The sequence below is a fragment of the Mchenga conophoros genome, linkage group LG6 (genome assembly GCF_057382185.1).
Source record: "Mchenga conophoros isolate Kocher_MC1m ecotype Shallow Benthic linkage group LG6, M_conophoros_male_GT1.1, whole genome shotgun sequence".
Lineage (NCBI taxonomy): Eukaryota > Metazoa > Chordata > Actinopteri > Cichliformes > Cichlidae > Mchenga > Mchenga conophoros.
In genome coordinates, this window is record NC_140531.1 from 23,885,712 (window position 1) to 23,905,900 (window position 20,189).

The 20,189-nt window shown below is 41.1% G+C and overlaps 1 protein-coding gene across 5 annotated transcripts in view; it reads left to right on the forward strand.

Annotated features, from left to right (window-relative positions):
* pds5a (PDS5 cohesin associated factor A) overlaps positions 1-20,189 on the forward strand; it is a 31,165-nt gene that overhangs the window by 8,080 nt on the left and 2,896 nt on the right. For 2 of the 5 annotated variants that reach the window (XM_085276910.1, XM_085276911.1), the window contains exons 3-32: positions 5,129-5,332; positions 6,016-6,102; positions 6,416-6,513; positions 6,786-6,912; positions 7,009-7,089; positions 7,230-7,370; positions 9,370-9,485; positions 10,796-10,890; positions 11,008-11,153; positions 11,474-11,625; positions 12,218-12,331; positions 12,699-12,780; positions 12,874-12,922; positions 13,741-13,880; positions 14,210-14,325; positions 14,829-14,934; positions 15,046-15,206; positions 15,425-15,548; positions 15,692-15,850; positions 16,076-16,144; positions 16,274-16,410; positions 16,547-16,670; positions 16,772-16,976; positions 17,482-17,596; positions 17,775-17,907; positions 18,155-18,274; positions 18,660-18,722; positions 18,882-19,030; positions 19,115-19,202; positions 19,282-19,550. In XM_085276910.1, the coding sequence (XP_085133036.1) occupies positions 5,129-5,332; positions 6,016-6,102; positions 6,416-6,513; positions 6,786-6,912; positions 7,009-7,089; positions 7,230-7,370; positions 9,370-9,485; positions 10,796-10,890; positions 11,008-11,153; positions 11,474-11,625; positions 12,218-12,331; positions 12,699-12,780; positions 12,874-12,922; positions 13,741-13,880; positions 14,210-14,325; positions 14,829-14,934; positions 15,046-15,206; positions 15,425-15,548; positions 15,692-15,850; positions 16,076-16,144; positions 16,274-16,410; positions 16,547-16,670; positions 16,772-16,976; positions 17,482-17,596; positions 17,775-17,907; positions 18,155-18,274; positions 18,660-18,722; positions 18,882-19,030; positions 19,115-19,202; positions 19,282-19,550 (3,770 nt within the window). Of the gene's footprint in view, positions 1-5,128; positions 5,333-6,015; positions 6,103-6,415; positions 6,514-6,785; positions 6,913-7,008; positions 7,090-7,229; positions 7,371-9,369; positions 9,486-10,795; positions 10,891-11,007; positions 11,154-11,473; positions 11,626-12,217; positions 12,332-12,698; positions 12,781-12,873; positions 12,923-13,740; positions 13,881-14,209; positions 14,326-14,828; positions 14,935-15,045; positions 15,207-15,424; positions 15,549-15,691; positions 15,851-16,075; positions 16,145-16,273; positions 16,411-16,546; positions 16,671-16,771; positions 16,977-17,481; positions 17,597-17,774; positions 17,908-18,154; positions 18,275-18,659; positions 18,723-18,881; positions 19,031-19,114; positions 19,203-19,281; positions 19,555-20,189 lie in introns of those variants that run through there. The other 3 variants (XM_085276913.1, XM_085276912.1, XM_085276915.1) reach the window with 3 other exon arrangements.

Below are 20,189 nucleotides of genomic sequence, written 5' to 3' on the forward strand. Positions count from 1 at the left end.
TCGGACCATAAGGTGCACAGGATTATAAGGCACATTAAGCGAAACAAAGCAGTCAGATAAATCAAACTTTATTAAACTCATTCTTCTTGCTTCCTCCACTTCTGTACCATTGATTCATTAATGTTGAATTCTCTGGCAGCTGCTCTGTTCCCATGTTGTTGCAGTATATTAATGACTAACCTCGTATTGTGGATGGATTATCTCAGTTGTTCTTCTGACTGAAGTTTGGTCCGTTTACAGCATCCTGCCATGCGATTGCATTTGTCTCTAACTATCAGAAACCTCAACGTTAACTTTTTTAAGTGGAAAAGTGTTAGTGTTCGTCCTCCAGCTTCACTGTTTATATTATGCTAACATAGCTGTGTTGCTAGCGATCACGTAGCACATCATTAAATACCAGCTAGCCCAACTTCAGTAACCCTATAAACGTCACTGCTGTTTAGTTTCCTGTCTTCATTTATGTTGGAAGTGATAGCAGAGCTGTACGTTTGATTTTTTTCAGAAATCTCTCAGTCAGAACATGCTAGCGAAACTAGCGAGCTAACTTCTGCTAGCTTCCTGCTAACTTCTAACTCCGTTAAATGTAATAAATTTTGTTTTCATGGATGCCTGGAAGTTAAACTTCATAGTTACACCTGGTAAAGCAGCAATGCTGATCGTTTTATTAAAGATGAAAGAATTTACAGTTTTTAACTCTCAGTGATGCTGCAGTGTTCGTTTGACCTGAAGAGGGGGTTTAGGACCCAGATTACTCCCAGATTTAAGAGCATCTTAGTCCGACAAATATGACAATAACAACGGCCGCTTGCATGTTCTGCAAAAAAATGTGCTTTGTCATGTATCTGACGGACAAACACCAAACCAGTTCCACATCACTGAAGTTGCACCATTTTTACAAACCAATTCTGGTTCATTTGTTTCACTCAACAATCGGCCATGTGCATATGAAAACAAAGCCACTGCGCATGCGCGTTTTACTCATATTCTATCGCGATATTTCATTTTCCTATCGTTGCCTAACATTATACCGGTATTACCGTGAACGGTATAATATGGCCCAACCCTATGCACCAGCATGCATCTGCTCTTATTAACGATCATTAGCTTACAGCTTTAAGTGTTTAAGGTATGTGCTAACTAAAAATAAAGACAACATGAGAGTTTATTAAATTTTAATGACATTTGCAGATTGTTTCGGTGAAGTTTAATCTGCTTGACGTTTATTCAGCTGTGTAAAAACTATAACTTTAATCTCAGCCAAACCGATTTAATCAGGAACAAATAAAATACTAAAAAAAGCCAAACAATAACATTTTTAAGTTATCTAAGTAACTTATATATATATATATATATATCATATTTAACCTGAGTAGCGAAAGACGGCGGTGGGTTTGAAAACGGTTTGCCGGGAGTCCGGTGGTCTCACTGGCTCGTAACAGACATCTCCGAAAACGTCGGAGCGCTTTTGAAAATATGTGGTGTCTTGATAAACTGAGCAGATATTTGACTCAGAAAGAATAAATAGGAGTAATATTAAAACTAACTAGCTGCCACCATCGTTGGAAACTGAGCTGGGCCGTGCTATGAATTCTGGGACACAGCTTCTTCTTCGGGGTTTAACGGCAGCTGGCATCCTTGTACATGCAGTGCTGCCATCTTCTGTTTCAGTCCGTTATTACACTCTTAAATTCTACTACTTATTCCTGCGTCTTTTGGAATCTTACAAAGCGTCAAACGACGCGTCGACTATTAAATTAGTCGTCAACGATTTTAATAGTCGACGTAATCGTGACTAGTCGACTAATTGTGGCAGCCCTAGTGCCTGGTACAGGTCCTTTTTTAGTACCTACTCTGCCAGGGTTCAAAGTGGTCCAAGGTAATCCAAAAATGTGACGTTGACAGATAGCATGCCAGTGATTGGCTGGTCAATGGCGTCGCTCGAAGCGTCATAAGAGTATCTTGCTCTTGCGTTTATATAGAGACATAACCAGAATACAGCTGGTTGTTGACAATCTTCATAAACTGGATGAGAAACACTTGCAAACCTTTGCCTTCGTCTGTCTCAGAGTAATTGCAGTCAGTCCGAATTGATTACTTGGAGACTAGAGGTTAAGGTGGTTGAAAGTTCAACCTCTAGGTGACCAGCTGCTTGCTGCAATTTCATGCAAACAGTCTTGTCAAGCTGCATCTGACAAGACAACTTGTCAACTGCTGAGCACATAAACAGAGTGTTTTGGAGGACTTGGATTTTGAAGTTGCAGCTGTGATGTTTGGTACACTTGAGGTGCAATTACTAGGCAGATAAAAAATTCATCACGCCTTAATATGTCTTATTGGTTGTTTTTTCCAATTCTAAAAAGCGTTTTCTTAATTAAAATATTCCATCGGCCTTAAAATGTAACTATAAAAATAAAACTATAACCAAATTTTACTTCTAAAGCACCAACATGAAGATTTTCAGCACTTGTTACCAGTTAAAATCAACAGTCTCACTACAGACAAGAGTAAAATGTGAATAAAATTTAAAAAGTTGTGTCGTTAGACACTAAATGTCTTTACACATGCGCTGCTCTGTGGGTTTCTAATTGTTACCCAACAGAGGGACGTGCGAGAACACGTTTGGCGCAGTTGGTTTGGACATTAAACGGTCTTTAACCTGCGATCTTCCCACAAATGAGCCCATGTGAGCACAGTGCAAGTAACAGTTAGATCTATTCAAAGTGGGTGACGTATTTTCCTGCTGCACTCAGCCCTGTCAAACCACACAGAATATTTCCAGTTGTCAAAATGCGTCTGAAGTGGACTACTTCCTGTTGTGTACTGCATGTGAGAAAGGACAGACCTGGTTCTCATTGTAAGGAGTTCATGTGTGAAAACTACTCTGAGCTCTTGTCAGTCATCTCTATATGTGGAGGTGGCTACTGTCTCAGGCTGCTTCAAAAGTAGCCATTAGTCTATTTAGAGAAAGCTTCTGTTTTTTGTCTGTAGAAATTCATAACCAACATGCTGACGTGCAATGAATGGGAGTGGCTATAAATGTGGCTCTTGGACTTTTTGATTAGTTAGTTTGATAATGAACTCTGGCTGGTGTTTTACACATTAGATTTGCACAAGAGTAGAACTTGTGGTCTTGGATGATTTGAGTAAAACATTGTACTTGACCTGGCTTCACTGTTTCTACTGTCCTCTTGTACTTGTTACATCAGTGTTATACTTAAGGCATCCATAGCCCACTTGGGTCTGTATGCTTTAGGTGGTCAAAGTGAACCTCTGTAAATGTCCACGTGCCTTTAGTTTTGTTGTAATCATGACGAATAGTCCGCAGTAACACTACACTACAAGGCCCTCACTATGCATTTGTTCTCCAAACAGACTCTTAAGAGGAAGGAGTTGAAATAAACATGTTAGAGGATAAAGTTGTGGCTTAATCATAACAAGGACACACACTACTCAGAGCATTCTTGATTGAAAATAATGAGGAAAAACTGGAACAGCACAGATGGTAGATGTTTAATTTGTAGTAAAGAGAGCAAACGTCCGTATCAGATTTGATTGATGATGCACCTGATTAAAGACCTGTGACTGTTAAAATTAAGGTAGGTAAAGCTTCATTAATAGCTGCCTTTGTATATACACAGAAAGGTTTTGAGCTGAAAGGACTTCAGCCTAATTTTCGCCTGACGTTTAGCAGTTGTAGATTCAAGAGTCAAGAACTTGGTTTAGCAGTTATTTGAAAATGCGTCACTTACATTTTATCACTGAACTAGAGATTTTGTTATATTTAGGTTGCAGAAATGCAAGTAAACAGTCCCACACATTTAGCGTGGAGGGCCTCAGCTCTGAGTAGCGAGTGTTCCAACAGAGAGTAGAGAAGCTTGGGGTGCATGTGCGAGTGTGTGTAGGAGTGAAAGGTGTGTATGTGTGTGTCTGTCTGTAAGAGTAATTGTGGTGCTCTGCAGTCTGCTGGAGCTCTTGGCCCATCCCCCACCCCTGCTGGCTGGTTATTGAGCTCTACTGCTATGCTTCAGCTGGCTCTCATACACATAAACACTCACGCACAGAGGAAGCAGCAGCTTAAAGAGAGATATCGTAGCTGTAAAAAGTCATTGGATTGATAAGACTGGTGTGAAGATAAGCTTGAGAAGCCAGTGTTTCATTTTACTGAGAAATAAAAAGGTCCTCAACTGAAGTTTATGTTTGTGTTGTGTGATAATCCAAAGGGCAACGACAACATCAACACCGATGAGTGCTGGAAAGCTGCCACTTTCTCAAGTTGTCTTTTTATATTAGTCATTTAACTCTTTATAACCCACAGCATTGGTACCTCTTGTCATTGGTACCTCTGTTTCCTTAAATGTTCGAAGATAATGATGCCGTGCATCAATAATTTGGTCTTTCTTGTTTTAAAGCCTGTCCCAATTTCTATATTTGCTAGCCTGCTGAGCAGGTTGCTGATGTGGTGGTCCATATTATTATCCAGCTGCTTTGCTAAAGAAGACATCATCTCTGGGTTAGATGTAGTCCAGGGTCACCGTCTTGGAGCTCGGCTTTGTTGGGCTCCAGAGCAAAACAATGACTACCTTTATCAGCTGCAATCCAAGACAGTGGAGTTGTTGTTCATTTGCAGGTGTAGCTGGTCTAGTGGTCAGCCATACATCACAAAGTACATTGCAAATGTTTGTAGAGGAGAAACTCATAAATGGATAAGGAAAACGTGTGCCTCTCATGGCAGTACCTGTCTTATGTCATACAGATGAAAAGTAACCTGTCTGCTCTCTCTGGTGGATGTTTTGGTGAGACTGCTTTTCTATTAAGGGGATTAATTACATTACAATTGCATTGTATGTAAAGGCCATTCAGCAATTTTTGTAGAACTTCTTAGGGCGCATTCCCCATTGGCTTAGAGATGTTGCTGTTAGCCAGAAGGTCTGTAGTAGAAGGTTTGGGTAAGATGTAGCTCACCTCATACTTTTTACATACCTTTTTTTTCTATGACAAAAACACTGGAAACACAAGCAACTATATTTTGTATTTTGTATTGAAACATTGAAATATTCCACTTGCTTTATTTTTTTTAAATGCATGCATCCACCATTTCAACCTCCACCCTTGTCTCTCTGTTTAACAGATGGTGGTGAAGACATACATGGACATGGATCAAGACTCAGAAGAGGAAAAGCAGCAATACCTCGGCCTGGCACTCCACCTTGCATCAGAGTTCTTCCTTAGGAACCCCAATAAAGATGTTCGGCTACTAGTGGCCTGCTGCCTGGCTGATATCTTCAGGATCTATGCCCCTGAGGCTCCCTATACCTCCCATGATAAACTCAAGGTTAGATACCAACCTTGGACTGAACACTGTCTTCAAGGGAGTCTTATAGTAGTCCAGATTTTTGATGATTAGACAAGTTGAAATGACAGCTGTCATCAAATTTATGGACTAAATCAAAATATTGACTTTTGTTCACTTATTGTCCTGTTTCCTGGCTAATAGTTGAGTGTGTTTGATTGCTAGTTTATGGTGAACCAAAATGACCCTGAAATGTGCGTCTACTGTGATCTCATGCACACATGCAGGGTCATATTGGTTTGCCGGGGTGTGGCTAATGTTAAAACTGTTAGCGTCAGTGGCTTTCTTTCCTGATGGGTTAACACCTGCACCACATGCGGTTACACATTGCCCTTACTAGTGAGGGACCAAAGCTTAATCTCTAAGTTTAGTAATTGTGCATACCCCTTTAAAAATGTGCTCAGATCTTATTGAGTCCATTAATATCATTTTACATCAAAAGTAAACAAAATTGAGTTGTGAATTAATGACATGGTTGAATTTGCAGCAAGATTACAGCGTTGACGTCTAGTTCTTTCATTCAAAACCACGGCAATGTTATTTTCCCATGATGCACACCTCAAGTGAATATTGGTTGCAAGCCCTCCATTGAGCATCTTTGTCACTACTACTGTGAAACTTGTGTGTACTCAACAGCACTAACTCAATTTCCCAAAATTCCCTAGGACATCTTCCTCTTCATCACTAGACAGTTAAAGGGACTAGAAGACACCAAGAGTCCTCAGTTTAACCGATACTTCTACCTGCTGGAGGTAAGGTGCTAAAGGAGAGATCACTGTTTATGTTTGGAGCTAAAACAGTTTGGGTGACTAACAAAAAAAAAAAGTAATTAATAATTTAATCTGTTTTCATGGAAAATTTCCATTCTCTGTTTCCAGCTACTGAAATAGCAGGATATGTTACTTTGCGTTGTCATATTTAATAGTAAATATTTGATAGTATCATAAGCTTTTAACCATACACAGTCAGTGTGTTTATGGATTTTAGTTCAAGGTAAAGTACGTGGTAATAGTATTAACTGCTAAAAAAAACCAGTAACATTTATGGCTTTGTTGTTTTCTATAGAACCTGGCTTGGGTGAAGTCGTACAACATTTGCTTTGAGCTGGAGGACTGCAATGAGATCTTCATCCAGCTTTTCAAAACACTCTTCTCTGTTATCAAGTAAAGACTTTTGTTATTGCTCGAGTCTGTCAAACTCTTTTTACACCAGAGTTTAAAATATGTAACTTGAAGGAAAACCGATAGATGTGATTTATTTTAGCATAAAGACATGTATGCTTTTAGATTTTACTACTAAATGGGATTATAATAAACACTGTATCAATTGTTTATAGTTAGTTTTTGATTATCATTATTATTGTTTTTATTTTTGTTTGTTTAATTATTCCTCCTGTTATTACACTGAAAGGATTTCTGTCTTTCTTCCTTCATAGTAACAGCCATAACCACAAGGTACAGATGCACATGTTGGATCTGATGAGTTCTATCATCATGGAGGGAGATGGTGTCACACAGGAGCTGCTGGACACCATCCTCATTAATCTCATCCCTGCACACAAGGTAAACAGCAAATAACATAGCAATGTACAATATAAAATCAAAAGAATAATACACTTCACCAGATTTAATTTTCATTTTTCACCTTCTTTGGAACAGAATCTGAACAAGCAAGCATATGATCTTGCTAAGACTCTGCTGAAGAGGACTGTCCAGACCATCGAGACATGTATTGCAAATGTGCGTAGCGTCCTGCACTCAGTTGCATATTTTAATGTTTTACTTGCACCTTCTCCCTTGTATTTGGTTCGTTTAAATTTCAGTGTCTCTAACGTTTTGTTTTTTTTAATCTAATGCAGTGTTTTATTTTTCATCTTTAGTTCTTCAATCAGGTTTTAGTGATGGGCAAGTCATCAGTCAGCGATTTATCAGAGCACGTCTTTGACCTCATCCAGGAACTGTTTGCCATTGATCCTATGCTGCTTACCTCTGTCATGCCACAGCTGGAGTTCAAGCTTAAGGTGAAGACAACAATCACAAAACAGACTTTAACCCTGTTGTTGATTAACAGTATGCATTTTTAATATTATTTAACCTTTGTGGTGTTGGTGTTTAATGGGTTGTCAACTTACTGAAGGTTAAAGGAAAAGCGGAGGACTGTATTTGACTAATCTAGATTCATCTTAATGAGATTTGTTTTTGTTTTTTAAGTAGGATAAATCTTTTTCTGGCTCCAGAAGGGGCCTGTGCAGAATGTAATTCATTACCTTCATGTCCCTTGAGGAGTGCAGGCTAATGGTTTGAATTAGATTTAGAAAGAAGTGAGCTTACAGACCTCTGTTGGCCACTCAGTTCTGCTTGAGGCTAGTGGCCAAGGCTTTGTTTGCTTCCTCTAATATAACGTGGCAGAATCTTCATATGAAAATATCGATAATTTCATTAAACCTGGTTTTCAGAACACATAAGGAGGCATGAAATAAATAATATTAAAGTATTTCTTTGCATAAACCTTTTCTCTCTTACTGACCGTTGTGAGTTCAGCAATTTTACATATCAATGCAGCCATTTGTGACTCTCTTTGGGAGTACTTATGTTCACAATTTGGCAGCTGGTACCTTTATTTTATCCTGTTCATTTTCCTTAAAAATCGTCCGTGGTGGGCGTCCGTGGTTCAGGGGGTTGGGAAGCTCATCTTGTAACTGGAAGGTTGCCAGTTCGATCCCCAGCTCTGTCTTTCCTGGTCGTTGTGTCCTTGGGCAAGACACTTCACCTACCGCCTACTGGTGTTGGCCAGAGGGGCCGATGGTGCGATATGGCAGCCTCGCTTCTGTCAGTCTGCCCCAGGGCAGCTGTGGCTACAACTGTAGCTGCCTCCACCAGTGTGTGAATGCGAGAGAGAATGAATAGTGGCATTGTAAAGCGCTTTGGGTGCCTAGAAAAGCGCTATATAAATGCAATCCATTATTATTATTATTATTATTATTATTATTATTATTATTAAAAATCATCCATCCATCCATTTTCTTCTGCTTATCTGGGGCAAATTGCAGGAGCATCAGCCTAAGCAGAGAAGCCCAGACCTCCCTCTCCCCAGCCACCTCTAGTTTATCTGGGGGAACACACAGATGTTGCCAGACATGTTGAGAGATATCTCTCCAGCATGTCCTGGGCCACCTCCCGGTGGGACATATCCAAAACACCTCACCTGGGAGGCATCCTTGTTAAACCTTAACTGACTCCTTTCAATGTGGATGTCTCAAATAACTGAACTCATCACCCTAAGGGAGAGGCCAGCCACCCTTCAGCGAAAGCTGATTTCCGTCGCTTGCTCTGTGATCTTGTTCTTTAGAACAAGAAATCTTCATCATAAAATATGACCTGCTTTAATATATTTCAGTTTGTCATCCAATGAGCTCTGAAAATTTAGCGAGAGCAAGAGTCATGTGGTAGAGCCGATAAACATCAGCCACAGACATCAGTAAACCTCGTCATGTTTGATATCAGTCAGCAAGGCGATATCTGCCAAAACGCACTCTTGGCTGAGATATCAGTGCATCACTGAGGTTTCATCTTGCATCACCACTGAGTAATGACTCGTCTGTTATCTTTCATTCACTTTTCCTTTTCTTAGTTAGATGCTCAGTTGTTTTGTTTGTCACGCAGATGTTTTTGAAGACCAGCTTTTCTTGTATGAAGTCGTTTTTGGTCATGACATGACTCTTTGAGTGCCCAGTACCTTTACACCATCACAGTAAGCCACCTCTGTATTGAGTCTGCCGTCATAACTGAGCCGTTTCTGTAGATACTGTTAGAATGAGTGACCAACAAGTGGGAAAAAAAATTCATACTTTAAAATAAAACTGTCTTCAAGGGAGTGGCTGAAACACACGCGCTGCTCTGTGTGTGCAGCAGTATGTGAAATGGGTCTGAGCACAAGATATGAACAGTATTAATAACAGCTTCAAGATAAAAGCTGCAGCCGGTATTAAAAATAAGTGTGTGTGTGTGTTGTGTTTGCAGAGCAATGATGGTGAGGAGCGTCTTGCTGTTGTACGGTTGCTGGCAAAGTTGTTCGGGGCCAAAGACTCTGAGCTGGCCTCGCAGAACAGACCGCTGTGGCAGTGCTTCCTAGGACGGTGGGTGACGTCAACACAGACATGAAGTAATGTTTTAAGCTGCCTCGATTCAGTCACGAGAGACACAGAAACGTGTAAAGAGATGGCATTATTGCAAAAATGTAATTTTTATTACAATTATATTAGTTAAGGAGAAGTTATGTAGAGAGAAGTGAATTTACTTCCATCATCTTATGATTTATCTATAAATTGGATCTGTAGTGTTTTAGTTGGGAACTGGTCTATCCATTTAGCACAATGGGGGAAAAGGGAAAGTTTCCTGGCTCCAAAAAGAGCTCAGATTAATGGAGAATTGGTGAACAGTGTAAAGTGTGACCTCAGCTCACCTATCAGTAAAATGTGTACAGATTTGTCCTGCTAGTTGGGTTTCCTACAGATTTGGATCCTATTCATGGTGTTGACAGGTGAGGGTTGGGGTGATGGGGTTATCTGTGCATGTGTGTATGCAAGCCACATGTTTTGGTAGTTAATTTTGAAGTATAATAATTAAGGTCAAAGGACAGCAAATGTTTCCCACACTCAGTGGACTTCACCCGGTAATGGAAAGTCCTTGTTCTGCTCTCCAATCTTGGGTCGTTTGGTGTTGCGGTGAATGCAAAAATGCTCTACCTGGTTCTGGTTACAGCAGCTGTCCAGAGCAGAACAAAGATCCCTTCATTTAAGGAGTCCTGTAAGGAGGTGGACTCAGCTCTCTATTTAGAGGCAGCTGAATAAAGGTTCTTTTTCTAACTTCGCTCTGTGTTTCCCTATGGGAATCGTGACTTCCGTAGTTGGTCACACCAAGGCGATTCCCACAGTGAAACACCTGACTCTGTTATCAAAGAACCAGGAATTAAGTAACCCAACGTTCTAGTTTGAGCTTGCAGTAAGTCCAAGACTGTGGGGTTGAAGCACATCAAGCAGGACGTAGTCATCTTTGGTGATCTAACCGAACGATAGTGAGGACCACCACAAGAGCAACTTGGCCAGTGAGTCAGACAGCAGAGAAAACACAAGGCAGGAAGGGCACAGGCTCACTAATAAGCAGTGACTAACCTTTAAAAATAATAGCGAGGGGATTTTCCTCTAGTACTTTTATTGCAGAGAGGGCGTTTTCTGTGTAAAAACTTAAAGAAGAAAAGAAATGCTTAAAATAAGTGGCCAATTATTCTTTGGTGCCTGTGAGACCTGTCTATGTAAAGTCTGTGTGGGGAAACAGTGTAGGCCTCATCAGTCTTATTTACTAAGTTTTACTGAGGCACTTTTTCTTTTACCTACAAAGTTTAATGCCTAATTAAATTAATTATGTGTAACTGTATTTTGGTTTCCAGGTTCAATGACATCCATGTACCAGTCAGGCTAGAGTGTGTAAAGTTTGCCAGCCACTGCCTCATGAACCACCCAGACTTGGCAAAAGACCTGACAGGTTTGCTTTGTTTTTTTGTGTTTGGGAGTTTTTCCACTTTCAGTCTTAACCTGCTGTTTTTCATCTTGATTTAACAGAAATATTCTTGCTTATCTTTATTATTCTTTATTCCCTCAGAGTATTTGAAGGTGCGTTCCCACGACCCAGAGGAAGCCATTCGTCATGATGTCATCGTCACCATCATTAATGCTGGGAAAAAAGACCTCAACTTGGTCAATGACCAGCTGTTAGGCTTTGTACGGGAAAGGACCTTAGACAAGAGGGTAAGATAAATATTTGTAGTACAGATATTGTAACGGGGATGTGTTACATTAGAACTAGTGACGTGTGGGTTTATTGGCTTGTCACTTAACGTTGTCATGGCAACAATAGTGTAATTTTAGTGCCATCATCAGTAGTTATTGACCTTATGAAGTGAATTATGTATAACATATAACAGTGTTCATAAAAGAGATGAAATTTCCCTGAATGCAACATAATTTCCTTATCAAACAAGAAATAATATAATGTACTTCCAAAATCTTAATTACATTTTTTTCATCTTTAATCTTTTTCTCTTCCCTTTTCCTCCCTCTTGCTGCAGTGGCGTGTGCGTAAGGAGGCCATGATGGGCCTGGCTCAGCTTTACAAGAAATACTGTCTGCACCACGAGGCTGGAAAAGAGTCTGCCCAAAAGATCAGCTGGATCAAAGACAAACTGCTGCACATCTACTACCAGAACAGCATCGACGACAAGTGAGAACATGCAGGCTTTACAAATTGGACTAATGATTTACTGCTGCTAAGAATCAAATTCACAAAACCCAAGAGGTTTACTTTTTATTTTCTATTGTTTGTTTTGTTTATATTTCATTTGCATTTTAAAAGGCAAAAGCGAATCTGCGAGGGCAAAAAAGTAAAAGTACTGAAGTTATTTTGTTTTTCATTTTTAGGAAAAGAAACAGTGCGGATAAGTTTTAGATTCAATTAATTGATAATTGTGTTAGGAGGACTGAGGTGAAATATTTGAGCATTTGTACCTTGTGACCTGCAGACCAGCCTTAGCAGCAATTCCGGTAATCAGAAATGAGGCTGACAGACCAATTCAGTGCACCACTTTACAGCACCAGGTCTTTGCTGCAGGCTAAGAGGACTGATGTGTTTTAAAGGAACTGTTTTCCTACAGTGTTTTTGATAATGAGTTTTTCTCCTGGATTAATGTTGCAGAATAAGGCTAGTTGTCCACTACTGGGTAGTGTTTAAAGCAGAGAAGGCCTTTAAACTTGCACCCTAGCTGATTTATTGATTTTTCTGTGTTTTCAAACAATTCTTCCTTCCTTTCCTGCAGGTTATTAGTTGAGAAGATCTTTGCCCAGTACATGGTCCCTCACAATCTTGATACAGAGGAGAAGATGAAATGCCTCTACTACCTGTATGCCTGCCTGGACACGAACGCTGTCAAGTCAGTAAACCCACACTAATGACACCATCAAATCATCATAGATACGTACAAATGAAAAATGACCAGTATATTTTTATATTACACACACCATAAAACTGCCTGGATTATTCTTTACACATGTATGCGTCCCGTAGAGTCTGTGTGACATAAATTTCATCATCTTGCGGTAACCGTAAGGGTCTTTGCGGATGTCTGTGTGCCTGTCTGGTTTTTGTTTTTTGTGGCGGCGTGGACTTGTCTGCAGATAATTTGTTTTACAATGCACAACTTACAAATGTGCCCCAGGCGGCAGACAAGTGGACTTCAAAGAAGCATAACAAGACTGAATACTTTTTTCTCTCTTGGTGTAATTAATTTTTGCTTTCAGGGCCCTGAATGAGATGTGGAAGTGTCAGAACATGCTCAGAGGCCTCGTCAAGGAGCTGCTTGACCTCCACAAGCTGCCAGTGGTACATTTATGCAAACACACGCACTGATCACCTGTTCCTCCTATTCTTTAAAACTATAACCTGGTTCTTTTTCTCTCTCTCCCTTTCTCTTAGTCTGAGGCCAACAACACAGCAATGTTTGGGAAGTTGATGAGTATTGCCAGTAAGTTGCATACACACAAACACTAGACAGGTCCTTGTTCTTTAAGGCCAGCTTCTCTTTAAATCGTCTTTCTTTGATTGGTTGCCCCTCATAAGCACGGTTTGAGCAGCAAGTGGGTTATTTGTCCTCACACTAATAACCTACCTCCTGGCTGTAGCTTACCAGGTCATCTTCTAATTGGAAGGTTGGTAGTTTGATCACTGGCGGCTTCAGCCTGTATCCTTGGGCAAGATACTGAACCCCAAGTTCCTCTATGATGCTTTCATTAGGGTGTTAATGGGTGAGTGATGCATGTTGTATAAAGTGCTTAAAGTGCTCAGGTAAAGGAGAAAAGCACCATATACGAACCAGTTCATTTACCATTTACTCACAGCCGGAGATGTGTTCACATTAAAGACAGGCTCTCTCTTTTACATCACACAGAGCCAAGACTAGAAAAACTGTCAGAAACTAGACGAGTGTTTAAAGCAGTTTGAAACCTGAGCTTTTTACCCTGATTATTTGCATTTTTTTATTTGAAACTTTGGCCCAGTATTAGTCCTAGTATCCACCATTGAAACAGTGTGTATTTGTGTATATATAGCACAATATCACTATTCTTTAAATAAATGCAAATAGTGTTGTCATGGTTGCTTAATATGTCCAAGCGTGTTGTTCACAAATCATGGGGTCAATATTTGTCTCTCGGCCACACCAGTCCTCATGTCAAGGTGTCATTGTTGCAGTCTGTGGGTATATGATGGATAATCCAGTGGGTCAGCTTGAATTCTTTAGGTGCATAACTTACCGCCTATTATAACTCTGCCTTGTGTTTTCAGAGAACCTCCCAGATGCTGGGAAAGCTCAGGACTTCATGAAGAAGTTCAATCAGGTACTCGGTGAGGATGAGAAGCTCCGAGTTCAGCTGGAGATGCTCATCAGTCCGACGTGCTCCTGCAAACAAGCTGAGATTTGTGTGGTGAGATGACATGTTTGATGCCTCCTCTCTTTAATGGTTTGGTCCCTAATTTCAGTGCTGTTAGTTTGAATGTATCAGACCAAAAGCACGAAATAACCAAAACAACTTTATTTTTCAATTAAAGGTCCAGTCAGTCAAAGAAAATGCAGATTTCTGTGACAGATTTCAGTCTTGAACTGTGATAGAGAGCAAAATAACTGCTAGGTTTACTTTTTCCCCTCTTAACCAGAGTTTTAATAATACATGACTTGCTGTGAATGTGCATGCATAATAACATGCACAGAATGACAAGTATTAAGATGTTATGATGCTGTTTATACTCTCTGCAGAGGGAAATCACTCGGAAGTTGACGTTCCCCAAACAGCCCACTAACCCGTTCCTGGAGATGGTGAAGTTCCTGTTGGAGCGTATTGCTCCTGTTCACATCGACTCTGAAGCCATCAGGTCAGAAAAATTCACATGTGAACACTGATGGAACAGACTCAAAACAGAGCTAAGATGTTAACATGTGTTTAAGTTTAAACTCTGATTCCAGTAAACTGGATCACAGTAAACCAGTGTGTTTTTGTATAGTCTCCAAAACAGGTAGTTGTATGACTAGCAGTGTGTCTCTTCCCCTCACTCAGACTGCTTCATGCCCTAGCTTTGTCTCTGTCATTGTGTAACACTTTACCATAGACAGACTTTCCTCATTCACTGAGACACCTAGTGGCGATAAGGTGTAACTGCAGGCCTCTGGCAGGGCATAAGTTTAACCCTTTCTTCATTGTGGAAAAACACCATTCTGAATAAACACATGTACTGAATGACTTTTACTTCTCATGCTTTGCAGTCTAACAGTTTCTACTCAACCCTTTTTACTTCCTGAAGCTGTAACCAAACAAATTTGGACATAAATTTGCTTAATATAGGAGTAGTAATAATCTGTGTTTCATCTTTTACTTTAGTGCTCTGGTAAAGCTGTTGAACAAGTCTATTGAGGGCACAGCTGATGATGATGAGGAAGGTGTTACCCCTGATACAGCCATCCGCTCAGGACTGGAGCTACTCAAGGTACATGCTGTCACCAAAGTGTACTGAAATCAAATTGTCAGCACACAATAATAAGAAGAACAAAATACCTGTATGATGCTGCTTAGAAAACATTTCCTTCTCTGTTTCCAGGTTCTGTCTTTCACCCACCCCACCGCATTTCACTCGGCAGAGACCTACGAGTCTCTGCTCCAGTGTTTGAAGATGGAGGATGACAAAGTTGCAGAGGCAGCCATCCAGATTTTCAGAAACACTGGGCAGAAGATCGAGACGGAATTACAGCAGATAAGATCGTAAGTGACATAAATTTACAGAGACGTAAATGCGCCAGGAGTCTTTACGTTTCAAGAGATGTGCCTTTACTTTCAATATACTCACTTATCGGTGCTTCACCAATGGTAAATCATTAAATAACAGCACTATACATTTGAAGATGCTAAGTTAGGGGTTAAAACAAATTACAAAATTAGCTGTGTTGGTCTTTAATCGCTTGTTCTTGTTTGTCCATCAGGACTCTGATTCCTATCTTGCATCAGAAGGCCAAGCGGGGCACCCCTCACCAGGCCAAGCAGGCTGTTCACTGTATTCATGCCATCTTCAACAACAAGGAAGTGCAGCTGGCACAGATTTTTGAGGTATTCAATTATTCCACTTGAGCAATCGTATGATTTTACATCACCTCGATTGCATATCAAATATGTGGCTGCTTTATTCAAACATTTTGTCATCTTTCCTTTCTTTGTATTGATGTATTTACACCGTTTGTTTCTTCTTCCAGCCTCTGTCACGTAGTCTGAACGCAGACGTCCCAGAGCAGCTCATCACGCCTCTCGTGTCCTTGGGCCATATCTCCATGCTGGCTCCAGATCAGTTTGCTTCCCCAATGAAATCCATTGTTGCCAACTTCATCGTGAAGGACTTGCTCATGAATGACCGGGTAAGTGAAGACCCCTGTATGTAGGCAAGAAGTGTGTGTGTGTGTGTGTGTGTGTGTGTGTGTGTGTGTGTGTGTGTGTGTGTGTGTGTGTGTGTGTGTGTGTGTGTGTGTGTGTGTGTGTGTGTGTGTGTGTGTGTGTGTGCGTGCGTGCGTGCGTGTGTGTGTACGCACGCGCACAAAAAGAAAAAGTGAAAATCTGATTGGCTTGTGCCTTTGTTACTTCAGTCGGTAGGAAACAAGAATGGAAAACTGTGGACCACTGATGAGGAAGTCTCACCGGAAGTTCTTGCTAAGGTAAGAGGTGATTTCAGTTGTAATACAGTCTGTTTGAGGTTCTTCATCAAAACTTTTTGTCTCATTATATTTTAAAAACAGAATCTTTATAACAAGGATCTTTCTCTTTTTAAATTTCTGTTCCCAAAGGTTCAGGCCATCAAACTGCTCGTGCGTTGGTTACTAGGAATGAAGAACAACCAATCCAAGTCAGCGAACTCCACCCTGCGCCTGCTGTCAGCCATGTTGGTCAGCGAAGGAGACCTCACAGAGCAGAAGAAGATCAGGTACCTGGGGCTGGAGGTCCCTTTGCTGAGTGACGGATGTTAAAAGTCATATGTGTGGGAGTGCTTTGGATGGAGACCTTAATTTTTCTTGGCTCATGTTTTGAGGTGACCGGTTGTTTTTTCCTACTCCTGACAGTAAATCGGACATGTCCCGTCTGAGGCTGGCTGCAGGTGGAGCCATTATGAAGTTGGCACAAGAGCCGTGTTACCATGAAATCATCACACCTGAGCAGTTTCAGCTGTGTGGCCTCGTTATCAATGCAAGTCTCACCTTCATATCAGACTTTAGTGCCTCTGTCATCGATGAAAAAGTAAAAAAAAAAACTTCATATCCACTGACGCGGTTTGTTCCTCCGTGCAGGACGAGTGCTACCAGGTTCGTCAGATCTTTGCACAGAAGTTGCACCTGGCTCTTGTGAAATTGCTGCTGCCCCTCGAATACCTGGCTGTGTTCGCTCTGTGCGCCAAGGACCCGGTGAAGGAGCGCCGCGCACATGCCCGACAGTGCCTCCTCAAAAACATCTCCGTCCGCAGAGAGTACATCAAACAAAACCCCCTCGCTCAGGGTCAGTTCTCTACACCGAAACATCAGTTTTTAATGTGCTCTTTCTTAGATGGCAGTTTAGATGATGAAAGAGGATCGTTTAATCCAAATGTAGTACAAATTGTTACTAATGTCATGTTAATATTAGGCTTTTGAGTCAGTTGGAAAAACAGCTTTTGGAATAAATACTTTAGTCAGATGTTGTTAAGTCACTGCATAATTAAAAAAGCATCAAACAGAAGAGAGAAACATGATGATAATGGTTATTTGTTGGTTTGTTTTTATTACAGCATTCAGAACAGCTTTGTTTTTGTCCTGCCAAAGGTCATTTTACAGTTTTATGTTTGGCTTTTCTAATTCAAACACAGCATCACAGAAAAAGTACCAGTATTGTTGGCTGAGATTTATTGAGATACTTATTCAGGAAGTAACATTTCACCTGGCGTTTTCTTTTTCCCACATTGAAAAAGGGGACATAGAAAGTTACTCACACGCATTAAAATTAGCTATTGTCTCTTTCTCCTCAGAAAAACTTGTCTCTCTTCTTCCTGAGTATGTGGTTCCTTACATGATCCACCTGCTGGCTCATGACCCAGACTTCACAAAACCGCATGAATATGAGCAGCTCAAAGACATCAAAGAGTGAGTGTGTTTTGATTTAGCCTCCTGCTGTGACTGCCTTTCCAAAAATGCTCTTATTTCTAAATTGCTCTTTTGTTCTATTATAAAGTCCAGTGAATACACATAAGTGATGATCGTACAGCTGTGGCATAAAGAATATTTATTGTGTGTGTGTGTGTGTGTGTGTGTTCATATATAGATGCCTGTGGTTCATGCTTGAAGTGCTGATGACCAAGAATGAGAACAACAGTCATGCCTTTCTTAGGAAGATGGTAGAAAATATCAAACAAACCAAGGATGCTCAGTGTCCTGATGATGCAAAGGCCAACGAGGTATGTAATAGTGTTACTACAGTTTTGCATTTTAACATTTAAAAACATTTGACTGGACATCCAGTGTAGTTTATATAATAGAGTTAATACTTTGAATTGCATTTACAGTTTGCCAGTAAACTATAAATTTGAGTCATTCCTGTTCTTTAAAATTACAAAGTAAAATCTTTGGATTCTGCATTATTGGGCAGACAGTGTGTTTAGCAATCGGGCAACTGAATGGCTTTCTTTCATGTTGTGATTACAGAAACTGTACATTGTCTGTGACGTCGCTCTCTTCGTGATCGCCAACAAGAGCACTGCGTGTCACCTGGATTGTCCGAAAGAGCCTGTCTTACCCTCCAAGTTCTTCCTCATACAGGACAAGGTCACACACGCACCTTAGCGTTTTCCTAACTGTAACCTAATTGTAACCCTGACACTAAAACCACATTTTGAGTCTTCAAATTCAGGGGAACAGCCCTTATTTTCTCACCATAAAGGCTGTTTGTCCCCACAAGCATAGTAAACTTCCAATTTTTGGTCCCCACAAAGATATGTGTCTCACACACACACACAGGAAAATGGTTAGGGTTGGACACATTTGGTCATCTCAGCTAATCGAGCTGTTTGACTCTGGGGATGGAAAGTGATTCATGCTGGTATAGAGCTGGGAAATTGTGCTTATGTGCAGTTAGGAATCTAAATCATGACCTTATTTATGTTTTGGGTTTACGGTGATCAGTTGTCTTGTTTTTAATTTCTTTCAACAGGACTTCAAAAACGATAAAGAGTATTTGACGGCAGAAATGAGACAAATGCTGCTCACTGGAAAGGTAAATGCACGACACCGAGGCTTGTTACGTTACATTAGGCTTGTTACCCACAGTTTGCCAGTAAACTCTAAATTTGAGTCATGATGTGGAGCTAAGAGGTTTAAAATTTTTTCCATGTTATTCTGAGCACAGAAAGCTGAATTCTCTTTCACTATGTAGCCCAAACCAGCTCCTGTGTTAGGAGCAGTGAACAAGCCTCTGACGGTACCAGGGAGGAGGATCTTCACCAAGACCACCACAGCTTCAGACACAACCAGTAACACCAGCACCAACTCCTCTCCTCTGAGCTCAACAATCAACAAGAACAGGTAAGCACGCAGACACAGATGCTACAGGCGCTCGCTCTTAGACATAAAGTTTCCGGTATCACTGACACTCTCTGCGTCTCGCAGTAACAGCAGCTCTACCATTGAGTCATCAGAGAGCAGAGCACAGGAAAACAATGAGAACCCAGTCATCAAGGCTGAAGAGGTGAAGAAGGTAATCTCACGTGGGAACTACACATTCCTGCGTTTAAGCACTGATTTTACTCAACTGAACTCTTATTGCCGTTTCCCAGGTCGAGCCCAGTCAGAAAGCAGCTCCCGATGCCGGGACAGAAGCGTCGCCTGTCAAACGACGTGGTCGCCCGCCTAAATCAGCTGCTGCTGCTCCAGTAGCAGCTGACAAAGAGGGAGGAGCAGCACCAGTGGGGGGTGGAACCAGCAGAGGCAGGAAAAGGGCAGCTGACCCCAACTCGAACCCGTCTGCAGAGTCAATCAACATCAAGATGTCAAAACAGCAGCAGCAGAATGACGAAGGGACAAAGAGACAGATTGACCTGCAGAGGTGAGGTCTGAGAATGAGAGGAACGTGGTTTGCTGGATTCAGATCTGGTGATCGTGGAGGCCATTTGAGTACAGTGAACTCATTTTCATTAAGCTTTGTGACATGGCCCTTGACCCTGCTGGAAGCAGCCATCAGAGGGTGATATAATGCTCTAAGGAGCCCAGAGTGCTACAAGAAAGTACTCCCCACATGATTACACCACCACCAGCAGCCTGAAACATAATACAAGCCAAGATAGATACTTTCATGGTATTTACACCAAATTCTGACCCCGACCTTCCCAGTGTGGCAGCAGAAATTAAGCCTCAGTTTTGTGCTGTCCAGTATTGGTGACATGTGTGATCTGCAGCCTCAGTTTTCTGTTCTTGGCTCACAGGAGTGGCACCCGGTGTGGTCTTCTCCTGCTATACACCATCTGCTTTAAAGTCAAACTTGTGTGTTTAGAGATGCTCGTCTGCATACCTTGGTTGTAATGAGGTATGCACAGTTATTGCTGCCTTCCTGTCAGCTCACAGCCTTCTGGTTATTCCCCTCTGACCTCTGGCATCAACAAAGTATTTTCTCCCAGAGAACTTTTGTTCGCTGGATATTTTCTGGGATCATTTCCTGTAAATCCCAGTAGATCAGCAGCTTCTAAAA